This window comes from Gopherus flavomarginatus, chromosome 24 (assembly GCF_025201925.1).
Source record: "Gopherus flavomarginatus isolate rGopFla2 chromosome 24, rGopFla2.mat.asm, whole genome shotgun sequence".
NCBI lineage: Eukaryota > Metazoa > Chordata > Testudines > Testudinidae > Gopherus > Gopherus flavomarginatus.
The window spans coordinates 1259355-1274396 of NC_066640.1; the positions used below are offsets into that span (position 1 = coordinate 1259355).

General features: G+C 42.9%; 1 protein-coding gene across 2 annotated transcripts; it reads left to right on the top strand.

The window, feature by feature from the left end:
• The first annotated feature begins 2245 nt into the window (after positions 1–2245).
• Positions 2246–13437, top strand: LOC127040024 (kelch-like protein 23). 2 transcript variants are annotated; one of them, XM_050933761.1, is made up of 3 exons: positions 2246–4543; positions 5587–5998; positions 11516–13437. In XM_050933761.1, exons 1-3 carry the CDS (start codon positions 3622–3624, stop codon positions 11739–11741), a joined length of 1560 nt encoding a protein of 519 aa, XP_050789718.1. In that variant the 5' UTR covers positions 2246–3621; the 3' UTR covers positions 11742–13437. The 2 variants fall into 2 exon arrangements, with proteins under 2 accessions (XP_050789718.1, XP_050789717.1); XM_050933760.1 differs by having other exon boundaries at positions 2247–4543; positions 11066–13437.
• Positions 13438–15042: the final 1605 nt, after the last annotated feature.

The window sequence follows — 15042 nt, forward strand, 5'->3', positions numbered from 1 at the left end:
TGCTAGTTCTTGATCAAAGCTGTGCCAATTATTTTTTTAAGTTCTTTTCTGTAATTGTGATACTTTTCAGTAGTTGACAGGAGTTTTACCTATATAACATGCTATGTTCTAGAACTCACAAATGTACTGGGACTTCTGCAGAAAATTCACAAAACTGGTTCTGTCCTACAGACTTATGTAGACTAATACACACACACGACTTTGGAATCATATGTGATGCAAACCTACCAAAGCAAGGACATGAAAAGTTAAGCTACTTAACAGTGCATGCCTGCCTTCTCCAACAACCACCAGGCACCTCCCCTGCTGACTGTGCACCAGAACCTCAACTCTGCCACGTCTCTGCATAGATCTTGGAAGAGCATGCCAACCATGTATGGCAGTGGTGAAGAAGGCATAGAGATGTTTGCGAGAAGAGAGGGTGGAGGGGAAGGTGAAAGACCAAGTCTGATGTACATATGGACTGATGTGGGGCCACCACTCCATTTGGAGATGGAAGTCAGTGGAAAGATGGCTCCTATAGTTGCTGAGAAAACTCCCAGAAATGAGACTTTCCCCGTCTCCTCTGCCCCATCTTCATTCTACATTTGTGGGACTGAGTGAAAGAATAAGAATCACTGCTTCTCCATGACCTTGGCTCTGTTTAATGATGGAAAATTTGGTTTCTGGAAAATCAGCTTTTTCCATGGAAAATGTCAATTTTGCCTACAAGTATCCATTTTTCTAATGGAAAATTAAAACATGTAGTTTCAGGAGGGTTCAGCGTTTATCTATATCCATCTAAACTGCTGCAGTGTCCCATGGTGCATCATGGGAAAGTTAGTCTAGCAGGGGACTTTGGCCTGTAAAGAAGAATAGGAGCATGAGCCAGACTGTCATAGTATAATTCCCAAATCTGAACCTTAGCGTCCAAAATATGGGTACTAGCATGAATTTTCCTAAGCTTAATTACCAGCTTAGATCTGATAGGCTGCCACCAATCAGGACTTAGGTAGAGTGCCTGATAGACTCTGGTCTCCCCAAACCCTTCCCTGGGGACCCCCAAGACCCAGACTCCCTGAGTCTCACAACAAAGGGGAATAAACCATTTCCCTTCCCCCCTCCTTTCTTCCCCGGAGAGAGATACGGAGATAAACGCAGAGAGCAGGTTTTTCTTCCCTCCTCCCTTTCCTTTCTCCCACCAATTCCCTGGTAAGTGCAGACTCCCTTCCCTGGAGTTTTATAAAAGATAACCAAAAAATCAATTAGATTCTAAAAAAGAGGAAAACTTTAATAAAAGAAGAAAAACATAATAACTTGTCTCTGTAATCAAGATGGTAAATACACAGGGTTTCTATAGCTTATAAACAATAGAAAGAAGCTTTCTCCAGCAGAAACACAATTTAAGCTACTTCCAGCAAGTACACATCTGCAAATAAGAAAAACAAGTTAAAAGACTATAACCGCCTTTGTACTTACTAACTATTCTGAATAGATAAGAGACTGTAGCAGGGAGATTAGCAGAAACCTGGTTGCACCTCTAGTCCCCTCCAGGACCCCGAGAGAACAACGCACAAACCCAAAACCCACAAACAAAGGCTTCCCTCCACCTAGATTTGAAAGTATCTTGTTTCCTGATTGGTTCTCTGGTCAGGTGTTTGGGTCCCTGTTTGTTAACCCTTTACAGGTAAAAGAGACATTAACCCTTAACTACCTGTTTATGACACGGACGAACTACACACTTGTAGGAGACTCCAGGGCAACTCAAGCAGGCACCAGTTAATATTGACTCTCAATAATCAGATATTGCCAAATCAAACTTTTTCTGAACTTTTTGTTCTTCTAAAAGTTTTGATAGTTTGACTTTTTGTCCCAATTGAGGCTGAAAACATGATGGAATACTGGAATTTCCCGGGGACAGAAATTGTTTTCCAATCAGCTGTAACCATCCCATCCTGTCCCTTGACATGGATAGATGAAGAAAGTTAGATCAGTGTGTGGAGAACTACCTGCTTCTGGTTCTTTGAAAGGCGCTCATATACCGTGGTGATGAGCCATAGTATAAGTATTTAGGTGGACCTACTACTAGACTAGCAATATGACAGAGAATAATATTATTATTATTCTAGAGAATAATATTGCCTTTGTCAATGCTACGGGCAACAGCCAAATCCACCTCAGGTCACGTATCTTAGAATCTGACCATGTCAGCTGGGAGCTTGTGCACTTTACATTGGTTGACAAATTAGAACTGCTCTCTGGAGCAGCCCTTGTGTTATTAATGAGGGATTGGGTTGGTAGAAATGGATAGCGTCAATGCTAAAGTGCAGAATCCCAGTCTCTCCAAGCTGTAGCAGCCTGGTATGAATTCTGCAGAGCTCAATTTCAAGGATTGTAACAAATCTGGAGGCAGACTTGCATCAGAGCACCCAGCATCATTTAAATCCAAAATGTCAGATTGATTAGTGTGAGGTTCAGAGTAGGAGACAGTTGAGACCTAGTACCAAGGTCCTTAGAAAAGGGCTCTTAACTGCTAAAGAAGCATTATTGTGAACCTCATGCTAGGAGACAGTTTCTCCTTAGCTGGAGGAACAGAGCGGGGACTTTCTACTGCAGCTGACTTTCTGAGCCACATTCACTTTGCAGAAATACCTCCATCTGTGAAGACCTAGGTAATTGGGAACAGTGAGGGAGGGCATATTCACACTACTCTCTGTGAGAAGTAGAGTGGTGCGGGTGGGATCTGGATCCATTCCAGGGCACCTAGATTTGCGCCTCAGTTTAATTGGTTGCTTGTGTTTATCCAGTATTAAGTTGCAGATTGAACTTCTTCATTTAGAGAAAGACCTGGGAGTTATGACTCTTAGTTCTTGTTTTGTTTTACAACAGACTTTCTGCAGTTGAGAAAACCGGCTGGCTCCTTTTGGTTTTACTTTGTGAAGCCCACATCATTCTGAACTTCCTCTGCTTTCCAGAACTGCAGAGAGATCTGATGGTTTAAAATCACACAATTAATTTCTCAGCTGTAGCTTAGTCAAACCATTTAACTGCATTGTGGTGAAAACAAGGACTGGGAGTTCTGGGCTCTCTTGCTGAATCTAAGATTTATCCTGGGGGCCAGGACAAATCACCTCACCTCTCTGTGCCTCAATTTCTTTGGGAGTAGAGATCAGCTGCCTGTCCACCCACAGAGAATGGTTAGGGTTAGTTGAATGAAAACCACTGTATAACTGCCAAGTATTTATTTATTTCTTATTAATTTATGGAATTTGTCTAGGGTGTGCAGGGTTTTTTTCCATTCAGTCACTCACCATTAGGCTTCTGAAATCCATGAGCCCCTTCAGAGAGGCTTATTACCCCTTACTCTCAAGGTTTATAAACTAGCCACAAAACCTCAGTATTGATTTACAGCCTTACTGCGGCAGCTGCTGAGGGGTCTGAGAGAAGTGAGGTGGTGGCAGAATAAGCTTAGTGAGAGTGGGAAAGACAGTGGAGCCAGACAGGGGCGTAGGCAGCATGGTCTATTTTTAGGACAAGCCTGGCATATCCCATATTTATTAAAGTCACAGTTCCAGATTCCTCACATGAGCAGAGGGTGCTGAAGGGCTGAGTTAATTTTAACTCCTCCAGCTGACAACTAACATGGACTGTGCGCAGGAACCAGAAGGGCTGGGACTTCAGGCAGAACCAGTTACCGACACCATTCTTGAGATTGGACAGAGACTTTTCAAGGTCAATCGTGGTGCACTATCTCTCCACAGTCGCTATTTTGAGGCCATGTTTTTTGGGGGCACTAGAGAGAGCTCCGAACACCACATAGTGATCAGAGGAGTAGATGCAGAGGCTTTCCAAGTGCTCCTCGAGTTCACTCGCACAGCCAAGGTGCTCATAACTCTGCACAATGTCACCCGCCTGCTGGAAACAGCTGACTTCCTCCAGTTTGAGAGAGTGAAAAGGATGTGTGAGAAGTTCCTGGAGAGGGAGCTGCATGTTTCCAACTGTCTGAGCCTGATGGCCTATGCCCAATGCTTTGCCTGTCCAGAGCTTCATGCATCAGCTCTCAGTGTGGCTCTCACGCACTGGACGGAAGTGACTTCTCAGGAAGAATTTAAGAAGCTTCCCAAAGAAATTTTACTGCAGCTCCTGCAAAACGATGACCTCTTTGTTCCCCGAGAGGATGTCATTTTTGATACTGTGATGAAATGGATAATGCAGGACCCAGCATCTAGGGAGGAGGCCTTCTTGGACTTGGTCGGGCAGGTCAGGGTAACCTTTCTGAGTCTTTCCTTCCTCGATACCTTGGTGAAACAAAGCAGATGCCCTGGAGAGAAGGATACCTCTGCCAGGCTGCTAAAGAAGTTAGACAGCTGCCCTCCGCTCAGCTGGAGGAATGTGGAGCTGTCTCATTGCACCAGCAGAAGCTATGAGATCCTATATGTTCTGGGAGGGAAGCATGATAAGGAACAGCAAGAATTGTTTCAATTTCAACCTAAATCTGGCACCTGGCATCTTTGCTCCCCACTGCAGCGCAGGAACCTCATCCAGTATGCAGTGGCAGCAGTAGGTAACTCTCCCTGAGATGCATGTGTACTCAAAACTCTTTGCAACAAATGGTGCACCTAGCAAGAACTGGGCAAACTCAGAGGAAGTCAGGGGTTAAAGTCTTGATTGCCATGGGCTCAGATTCTCTCCGCCCCCCATTAAACTAGTGCTGTTAGTGACTTAACTCAGACCTAAAGTTGTCTTTGGTTCAAAGACCTGTTAGTCCTTGTGGTTGGGCTGTAAGGGGTTTGTATGGGGACTTGACTGAAAAAAGGAAATATTCATTCTTTCTGAATTTGATGACCATGGGGCATAAACATTAAAGCTCTGACTCTACTGCCACTTACATCAGTTGTGCAGAGTTAACTCTATTGTATCGCTCCCTTCTTAGGGCCCGAGCCCTCTCTGTCACAGTGACGATCTTCAGAATTAACTGCCCAGACCTGACTCTGTTACACTGAGTGCATTACTCTTACGGGAGACTTGCTTTATTCTGTTAGTCTGACACATCTGAGCAAATACTGAAACAAATGCTGTAAACTGGTATGACATTTAGGGCAAGTTAAAGGGCAGATTAGCTCTGTCTATCTTTGCAGCCATTTTGTGATGGCTTTGGGGTGATCAAGTCGTAATTGGAGGAATACTTATGGAATGCACATTTTAAGCTTAGTTCTCTATAGAACCTTATTTTAAGAGTTAGCTTCCTCCTATCAGGGAAGAGAAACAAGGCCATCTGACTTACATGACCAATCACAATGCAGGCAATGCAGCTAAATTTCAAATACCGAGTGTCAAATATTTGCAGCAAACTGTTCATCATCACTCATCCATATTAGAAGCTGAAGGAGAGATTAAGACTCCAGTCCTGCACTCTGGTCTACACGGGCAGACCTCGTACCTACCACTGAGTCCAAGAACTTGCTCAAGTGCAAGGGACTCCATACATCAGGCTGCAGGAAGGAAACCTAAATGTGCAAATTGCTTGAGGGGAAGTGGGCAGCAGGATATGCATGAGGATGGCTGAGAGATGCCTCTGCCTGACACTTCTTTCCATTCTATCTCCAGGGAATTTCCTTTTTGTGACAGGAGGTTATTTCCGAGATGAGTTTGTGTGGTACAGCGTGGACTGGGTGTTGATCTATGATTGCTGGGAGAACAACTGGCTGGAAGGGCCTGCTATGAAGCAGTCTCGCAACAGTCATTGTGCCGTAGGGGCTGGGCTCTATCTGTATGTGCTTGGAGGGAGCACAGATGAAGGCATAATCCCAGATGTGGAGCGCCTGGCATTAATGGACTCGCAATGGCAAAACATGAGCCCCATGGTTCAGCCTGTGGAGAGAGCAGGTGCAGTCAGTGTGGGGACCAGGCTTTACGTGGTCTGTGGCCTGGATGAAAAGGGAGATGTGTATGGTGGAGTGCAGAGACTGGACTTGGAAAAGGATGTTTGGGATGTCATCTCCTTTTCACCACTTCCCAGGTGAGGAACTCTGCTCTGGAATGTGACTCCCTGCAAAAGATTTCACGGGGATTTCATTGACGTCAATGGCAAAACTCCTACCGACTTCAGCAGAGCTGAATTTCACCTCTGGTTGGTCTAGTATGATCCATCTGATCATGCTGGTTTCTGTTTGTAACCTGTATCTCTTCAAGCTGTTCCATCTCTTGAAGGGATAAGATGATGTCCAGGATAGGTTCCCTAGCAGCATTTAGATTGGCCTCTATTTTCTAGGGTCACAGCTGTTCCTCTTTTTAAAAGACAAAATTAAATTTATTATTGTTCATACTATTCTGACCTTCTTGTAAAGCACTCGCAGATAAAAAGTGCTATATAAGAAATAGGTATTATTGATTGATTTTATTTATAAATTTCTGTTTCAGTGACACCACAGGCTGCACTCAGATCAAGCCTCAATGTGCAGGGTGCAGCTCAAACCTCTAATAAGAGGCAACCTCTGCCCTAAAGAGCGTACACTTAATTTAACTCTAGATGCACCAAGTGAGTGTTACAGACAAATGTGTGGAGGGAGCAGGAAAGAGGGGGCGTGAGTCAGACCCATCTGCTTCTGCCCAGAACAGTGCATGCAGTTTGCTGAGGGTTTATTTACTTCTTTCTTTAGAAATAAACATATCAGTAGTAGAAGTTCCAGCTCAGCCCCCCAGCCATTGTTGTCTGGCTCTCAAATTAGTGTGAATCAGAATCAATATAAAAGGGACAATGCCAAGATGAAAATCACATCACAAAGGTTTGCAAAGTAAAGAATCACATAGCATTTAGTTCAAGGGTCCTCAGACATTTCATTGGCTGCCTTGACAGTATTTTAACAGATTCTCTCGTGGACACATCCTCTATTCACCATCCTGTGAAACACGTCCCCTCCCATTCGTGGGTCCATAAATTTCATGGCCAGAAAGGACCACTATAGTCATGTAGTCTGTCCTCCTGCATTGCATAGACCAGACAACCTCACCACTCCTCTTCATATCTAATCCAGCAACTTTTAGCTGAGCTACAGCGTAGCTTTTAGAATGACAGCAAATCCTGATTTAAAGACTTGAAGTAATGGAGGATTTACAACACCCCTTACTGACTTGTTCCAATGGTTATTCATTCATTGTTAAAGTAGGCATCCTATTTCAGTTAGAACTTTGCTAATTTCAGGCAATGGCTTGCGATTGAATTAGAGCATATTTAATAGAAAGACTGATCCAGTCTTCATTTAAAGGCTTCAAATGAAGGCAAATTGAGCACATTGCTAATTTGTTCCAATGGTTAATTACACTCACTGTTAAAAATGTGCATCTTATTTCCAGTTAGAATGTTGCTGACTTCAACTTCCAGCTTATGTATTTCTGCTAGACTAAAGAACCATTTAGTATCAGGTGTCTTCTCTTTGTATAAGTCCTCGCTAGACTGTAATAAAACACGTAATCACCTTCTCTTTCATAAATTAAATAGACAGAGCTCTTTTGAGTCTCTGAGTGTAAGGAGTATTTTCCAGACCTTGCATAATTCTTGTAGCTCTGCTCTAACCCTTTCCAATTTGTCAACATCCTGTGTAAAGTATGGGCACCAGAACTAGACACAATGTCCAGTAATGGTCTCACTGGTACCATATGGAGAGGTAATATTCTTCATCAATATTCCCTTGTTTATACTCTTTAGCTCTTTTAGCTGGACTATTGCACTGGGAGTTCGTGTTAAGTTGATTATTTATAATGAACCCCTAAATCCTTCTTGCAATTACTGCTTTCCAGGACAGTTCCCAATCCTAGAAGTACAGTCCACATTCTTTGTTTCTAAATGTATGACATTGCATTTAGCTATCATTAAAACATATATTTTTTTAATTGCATCCAGCTAACCAACTGATCCAGACTGCTGTATATCAGTGACCTGTCTTCATTGTATGAACACACTCCAGTACTGTTCTCTGTAAGCTTGCTTGCAAGATAATCCTGTTGTCTTCATACATCAGCAAGTTGGTAGCCATATCAATGGATAATCATTCTTGCACTGTGCTAATCTGTGTGTCCTTTGCTAGATCTTTCGGCACCAAACATAACTCAGAGTCCTTAAGCTGTTCTTGTCAAATGTCCTCACAAGAGTAGGCAGAGTCTATTCTAATTGCCCTCACCCAGCTGAGCGCATCTGCAACCATATTTTGCTTTCCAGGTTTATGGTCAACTGTGAGTGTATATCCAGAGAGTTTGTGAATCCATCTGCACAGGCATCCTTCTGGGTGGTGCTTCATAAGGAGCTGTTACCCAGGGTTTTTTAAATACAAAGCTTTTGGTGACTACTTTTTGTGAGGTGATATTAGGAAATAAATTAATGAAGGCGCAGCATGTTTGTCTGCTAGATGGTTGGCATAAATCATACAAAGGGCTTGTCTACACTTACTGGTGGATCGACACAGGGTGATCGATGCATCAGTGGTCGATTTAATGTGTCTAGTGAAGACCCACTAAATTGATCACAGGTCGCTCTCCTGTTAACTCCTGTACTCCACCTGAATGAGAAGCACAAGGGGAGTCAACAGAAGAGCATATCTAGTCGACATCACGTAATGTGGACCCTGCAGTAAGTAGATCTAAGTACATCGACTTCAGCAACGTTATTCATGTAGCTGAAGTTGCATAACTTAGATCCATCTCACCACGTAGTGAGACAAGGCCAAAGTTAAGTGCTTTTACTTAAAGCCTTTACTTTTATTTTAGTCTTCAGCACTTTTACAGGAATGCCTTTACTTAAAGCTTTTGCTTTGTTTAATCTTAAGGGGATACAAACACAGTAGGTTACAGCATTATCCCACAAGTCTGGAGCAGTTTTTGAGTGTTTTAACAGCAGAGTTTTGGTGGCCAGCCTTCCGTCTGCTGCTGGAGATTTTTTTAATGTGTTCACAAAGCAATCTGCCTGTCTCAGACCCTTAATTTTTTTTATACGTAGAAAGTTACAAAGATATGTTAATCAAAAGTGTTACGTAGCTGACCAAACAAAATCAACTGTTGGGCAAAAAGCAGGTGTTACAAAAACATGTTACTAAGAAAAAAATGGTTAAACAAGCAGTTTGGAGCTGTTTGGCTGGCAGCTAAATTTTCCCATAATGACAGTTTTAAAATATATTCAGACTTCCTGTTTTTTTACAGACACTTATCCTTGCGTATTAGGGAGGACAGAGTTAGGCTAACCTCTGGTGATTGTCTTAACCCCTCCCTCCCAGCTTCGCCTTAGTAATGCTAAGTTCCTGCAAAGGCCGACTAAATGCAATAAGGAGAATAATTGATAGTCCATTTTAATAATTGGCAGTGACTTGGACTCCTGGCTGGTTGCTGAAAATGTCCCTCATCAGAGCCACTGCAGGGCACTGTGCCCTGTGTACACTGTGAATTCTGAGTAGGGAAGATAGGCCTTGAAGGCCTCCACACTAGACACTCCAGTTCTGTAGCCAAATCCTTGATTTCGCTCTCATTTAATTTGTGACCTCCAAAATCCACCAGTCCGTACCTACCGAGCTCATCAATTTGTTTAAGTGCAAATCCCACAGCAAACTTTGAGGCATCACAGGTTACAAGGAATGGATGTGATGGATCTGAGAAGTTAAGCACAGCATGGTTTAGAAGTCCTTCTTTCAGTGACTCAGATGGTTTTTGGTGTTGCTCAGTCCAGGCAAAGTTGTTCTTAATTAGCTGGTATAATGGCGCTGCTGCCCATGCTGCAAAATTTTGTACAAATCTTTGTAGAATCCACAGAGGACTACAAATGGTTGAACCACCTTCTCCTGGTTTGTTGCAACCGTTCAGTCTTTTGTAACATTCAGTTTCCAAGGTGGGGGCTCCTCACTGACTATATGTCCTGGGAAGGTGATGTGACTCCTTGTAAACTGATATTTGTGTCCCAAAAATTTAAACTCTGACTCCTTACAAAGCTTTAAGATCCTTTCCATTCCTACCAGATGTTCCTTCCATGTTTTGTGGGAACAAATGAAGTCATCTAGGTATGTTAGTATGTCTTCAATTACCAAACTTGGGTTAGACTATTTGCTACCCTCTGAAATGTCCTTGATGCATTCATGAGCCTGAAAGGTGTTCTGCAGAACTGAAACACCCCCTACAGTATCACAAAGGCAGTTTTTTCTCTATGCTTAGGTGCCCCTTTAATCTGATGACAAAGGTTGAAATTTACCCCTGTGACGGGCCAGCACAAAGCTGATGCACTGGTGTGAAGGTCTTATGCTGTCCTCTGCACAAGTGAATTTCATTCCTAGAGCAGATCTGTTGAGAGAGATTGTAAAAACAGCCCCAAGTTGCTGTTTTGAACAATCACCACACTTTAAAATATGATCACCAAAGGCTGGCGTTATTTCTATTGTTTACTTTTTTACTTTCACTGGACTTGGACAGTGACACTAGACTGCTCAATTTCTAGTCAGTTTCACTATCTAGTGCTCTTGCCCTAGCATTTCCTCTTGTTTGGGGCTGCAGGGGGATATTTAAATGCAAAATACAAGCAGTATTCATTGAATTAAAGAAGAAAAGATAGGCAATTGCTATTAAATCCCAGGCCCTAAACTACCTGACAGTGTCCTGGGAAAGATTAATAACTATTTGAAGGAGTCAAGTGTCAGAGGGGTAGCCATGTTAGTCTGGATCTGTAAAAAGCGACAAAGAGTCCTGTGGCACCTTATAGACTGACAGACGTATTGGAACATAAGTTTTTGTGGGTGAATACTCACTTTGTCAGATGCATGTCTGACCTCTGATATTTAAAGGAGGTGATTTTTCCCTGAAGTGGATGGTTGTTATTGAAAGCTAAAGAGTAGCAACTTTTCAGTTAACTTCAGATGCAAGTAAAGCAGAGAGTTGATTAGTAAGAATATTACAGAGAGGGTCTGAGATCTTCACTCACCATCATCAAACTGAGTTATTCTCAGCAACAATACAATTTGTTGAATGGTTTTCAGTTTAGAGGAAACTGGATGCATGCTGGGGGTGCTGACCTTTCTCTTTGTGTCCTCCTGAGATCACCAGTTTTCCTTCTCCCTAGGTATGACCTCTGTGTTACAGCTCTGAATGGAGCGCTCTACACCATAGGAGGTGGAGCCTTTCGCTTTGATATGGACACAGATGAATGGACCCAAGTGGATGAAGAGTGCCTGACTCAGAAATTCTTCATGGGATGCAGCACCGCGAATGGCCAAATTTATCTCCTGGGACAGAGGAAGGGGAACATGGCTGTCCCCAACATGGTGCTCTTTGACCCTTACACTGACACATGTCAGGTGGTAGATAGCAAATTCCCTTGCCCCGTTCCTATTTATGGGTGTGTCTCTATACGAAGATTTGACACATGAGCTTAAGCAAGGCTGGACCCAGGCCACTATGCAGAAAGGGAGTCCAGCGTGTTAACGCTTACAAGGGCTGCTATTTATTGTCTGTAGAACTTATAGAATCTTGAAAACATCATTTATTCCTCTCCTGATTTTATCTTTTTCAGTCTGGCAAATGCTGGTGTCCTTTGTCCTCAAGGAGCCAACATGGCAATGGAAGATTTGCTCCTTTCTTTATCAAGATATCGCCACTGGTGTCAGCATGATTCCATGGAAATATTAGTTAGCAAACTTACTAACTTGGCCTCTGCAGCAGCAGAAGGAATAACAGCTTTGCAGGGTCAGTCAGAAACATGGCTGTTGGTTTTTCGTTTTTTTGATTTTTCCAAATGACAGGACAGCAGCTTCTCAAATGCTGAAGAGCACTCCAGGCAGTAGCAGGTGGAAGGCACCTGTCCAAAGAAAACCAAATTTCAGTCATTGAAAATTGATTCTTTTATTTTCAGTCCATAGGGATGACAATACCTAAAATGCAATCAGAGCCATTGGGGAGACTATAGAGACCTGAGCCACTTCATGCTTCACTCCTCTGGGTTCCTAAGGAGCCTGGGCAAGGTGCTGATTATATTTGGAAGGAAAAGAGCAAGCATATGGTAGGATTTAAACTGATTCTTTATTCAAGCCAATGCCCTCATCACCTCTGTGCTGAATCAGCTCTATGTGTAAAGTGTCACTCAGGTTTTAGGAAGAACCTAGGGAACCCTGTTCAGAGATGCTGTTGATGGCTATGGAGATAGTTCTACAAATGACAAGTGGCCATCGGCTAGCAAATAGAAGTTGAGCTGCATACACTTTGCACTGGTCTAATCTTACGACGCTCAGTCGGGATGAAATGCCAGCCATTGATGTCAATGGAATTTTGCAGTTAGCTACAAGAGGCCAAGATTTCACTCAGGATGACTACATTGTCCCTCCCCGCTGCAACATTTCAGTGCATTATTATGCATGAGGCTGCTTGCTTCACAGCTGGGTGACATTTTCTGACTGAAACTGTTTCTCTGCAAAAACTGATTTGGTGTCACTGAAATGTTTCAATAATTTGTGAGACAAGGTGGGTGAGGTAATATCACCAATTTGTGTTAGTTTCACTGAAGTTTTAATTTTGAAAACAAACCCAACAAACTTCAAACAAGTCAAACATTTTCTTTTGACATTTTCAAAACAAAATATTTAATATTTTAAATTCAAAATAACTTTTTGTTACAAAATTTCCTTCAACTGTCTTTTTTAAAAGTTTTATAAAAATGCTCAAAATCAAAGTGAAATGTTTTGTCTGAGGCCAAATGATTTTTTTAACCTCTCAATTTGCCAAAAGTATCAAAAAATTGTTTTTGGGTCAATTCAACATGATTTTAAAAAAAATGGAACTGCCACCAAACCAAAAAATCAGTTATTTGCCCAGCTCTGCCCATGACATGTATAACGAGAGAAATAAGACCTGATTCCTACTCATGTTTGAAAATTTACCTGCACTTTGTGCACCAGCTGCTCCCTAAGAGAGACACTCCAATGATATATGAATATGATAAATGATATAATTTATAATGTTAAACATTATGATCTAGAGCAGCGGTAGGCAACCTATGACTGACTTTCAGTGGCACTCACACTGCCCGGGTCCTGGCCAGCAGTCCAAGGGGCTCTGCATTTTAATTTAATTTTAAATGAAGCTTCTTAAACATTTTAAAAACCTTATTTACTTTACATACAGCACTAGTTTAGTTATATATTATAGACTTAGAGAAAGAGACCTTCTAAAAACATTAAAATGTATTACTGGCACGCAAAACCTTAAATTAGAGTGAATAAATGAAGACTTGGCACAGCACTTCTGAAAGGTTGCCGACCCATGATCTAGAGCTATGCTGGATAGAAAATTAATTAGCCATAGAGCAACGCATGTGACTGTGCATGCATGCAAGCAGACTTCAGGTTGGCTGGGTAAAGTACAAAACCTTTCTTTCTGTATTCTGAATTGTGCTGTATTAATCTTTGGCTAGTAATCTTTGATTAAATACATTCTGGTTGAGATGGTTGTCTGACATCTTGTATTATCATTATTTTTAAAGTTCAACTATGTAACAATGGTTTGGAGGGTGGATAGCAGAATGTGGTTCTTGGCTCTGAACTTTGGGGGCAAGGAGTGCATGTGTGTGAACCTGGGGGCGAGGGGGGGAGGGCACAGATGCTTTGATGTCAGCGATGTGCCTTTCCTTACAAAAATATACCTCCATTTGGCCAAGTTCACACATGCTTAGTAGGGGTTGTTAGAGGCTGGTGCTATGATTACAATTCCACCTCCCGTGAGCACATGCCATTCTCACACAGTTCTTCCAGGGCAGCAAGTGCTGACCAACACTTCCCTTGCAGTTGTGCTTCCTAGTGACCAAAGGCCAATGTGGCGAATTAAGGGGGCTGAATTAAGGTTTCTTGGACAACAGAAAAGCCAAGACCTGCCTGGGCCCTGGACGCTAAACCACCCGTAGAAGGTGTCACCCCAGAATAAGGCTGAGCAGGCAGCCAGGGCAAGGCAATGCTTGCCTCCTGGCAGATGAACAAGAGACTCCATTAGCCAGTGCTAAAGCAACACTTGTTTACAAGCTGCCACTTATGGCTATATGCAAATTATTTGCAAATATAGACTCATAGACTTTAAGGTAAGCATTTCATAGACTCATAGACTCATAGGTCAGAAGGGACCAATCTGATCATCTAGTCTGACCTCCTGCACAAGGCAGGCCACAGAACCCCACCCATCCAATTTTATAACAACCCCTATCCCAGGACCGAGTTATTGAAATCCTCAAAAATGGTTTGAAGACCTCAAGCTGCAGAGACACCACCAGCAAGCGACCCGTGCCCCACGCTGCAGGGGAAGGCGAAAAACCTCCAGGGCACCTGCCAATCTGCCCTGGAGGAAGATTCCTTCCCGACCCCAAATATGGCCATCAGCTCCACACATTCACATAGACTCTAGCCCGCTCCACACATTCACATAGACTCATAGACTTTAATGTCAGAAGGGACCATTATGATCGTCTAGTCCAACCTCCTGCACAATGCAGGCCACAGAATCTCTCCCACCCACTCCTGTAACAAACCTCTAACCTATGTCTGAGCCACTGAAGTCCTCAAATTGTGGTTTGAAGACCTCAAGCTGCAGAGAATCCGCCAGCAAGTGACCCCTGCCCCATGCTGCAGAGGAAGGCAAAAAACCTCCAGGGCCTCTGCCAATCTGCCCTGGAGGAAAATTCCTTCCCGACCCCAAATATGGCCATCAGCTAAACCCTGAGCATGTCGGCAAGACTCACCAGCCAGCACCCAGGAAAGAAGTCTCTGTAGTAACTCAGATCCCATCCCATCTAACATCCCATCACAGACCACTGGGCATACTTACCTGCTGATAATCAAACATTAACTCATGAAGTAATTTTCATAAAATGTCACATGGAGCTGCATAAAGCCAGGCAGCTCTGTGCTGGCCCTCTCCACTGACCTTGGGCACTTTTAAATATCAGCTTATATTGCCTCCCAAATTCATAACCCCTCCCCCATCACTGCACCGATGACACTCAGACAAGAGCTGGACAACACTTTTAGAACAAGTAATTTATTTACTGGAAAATGTAATTTT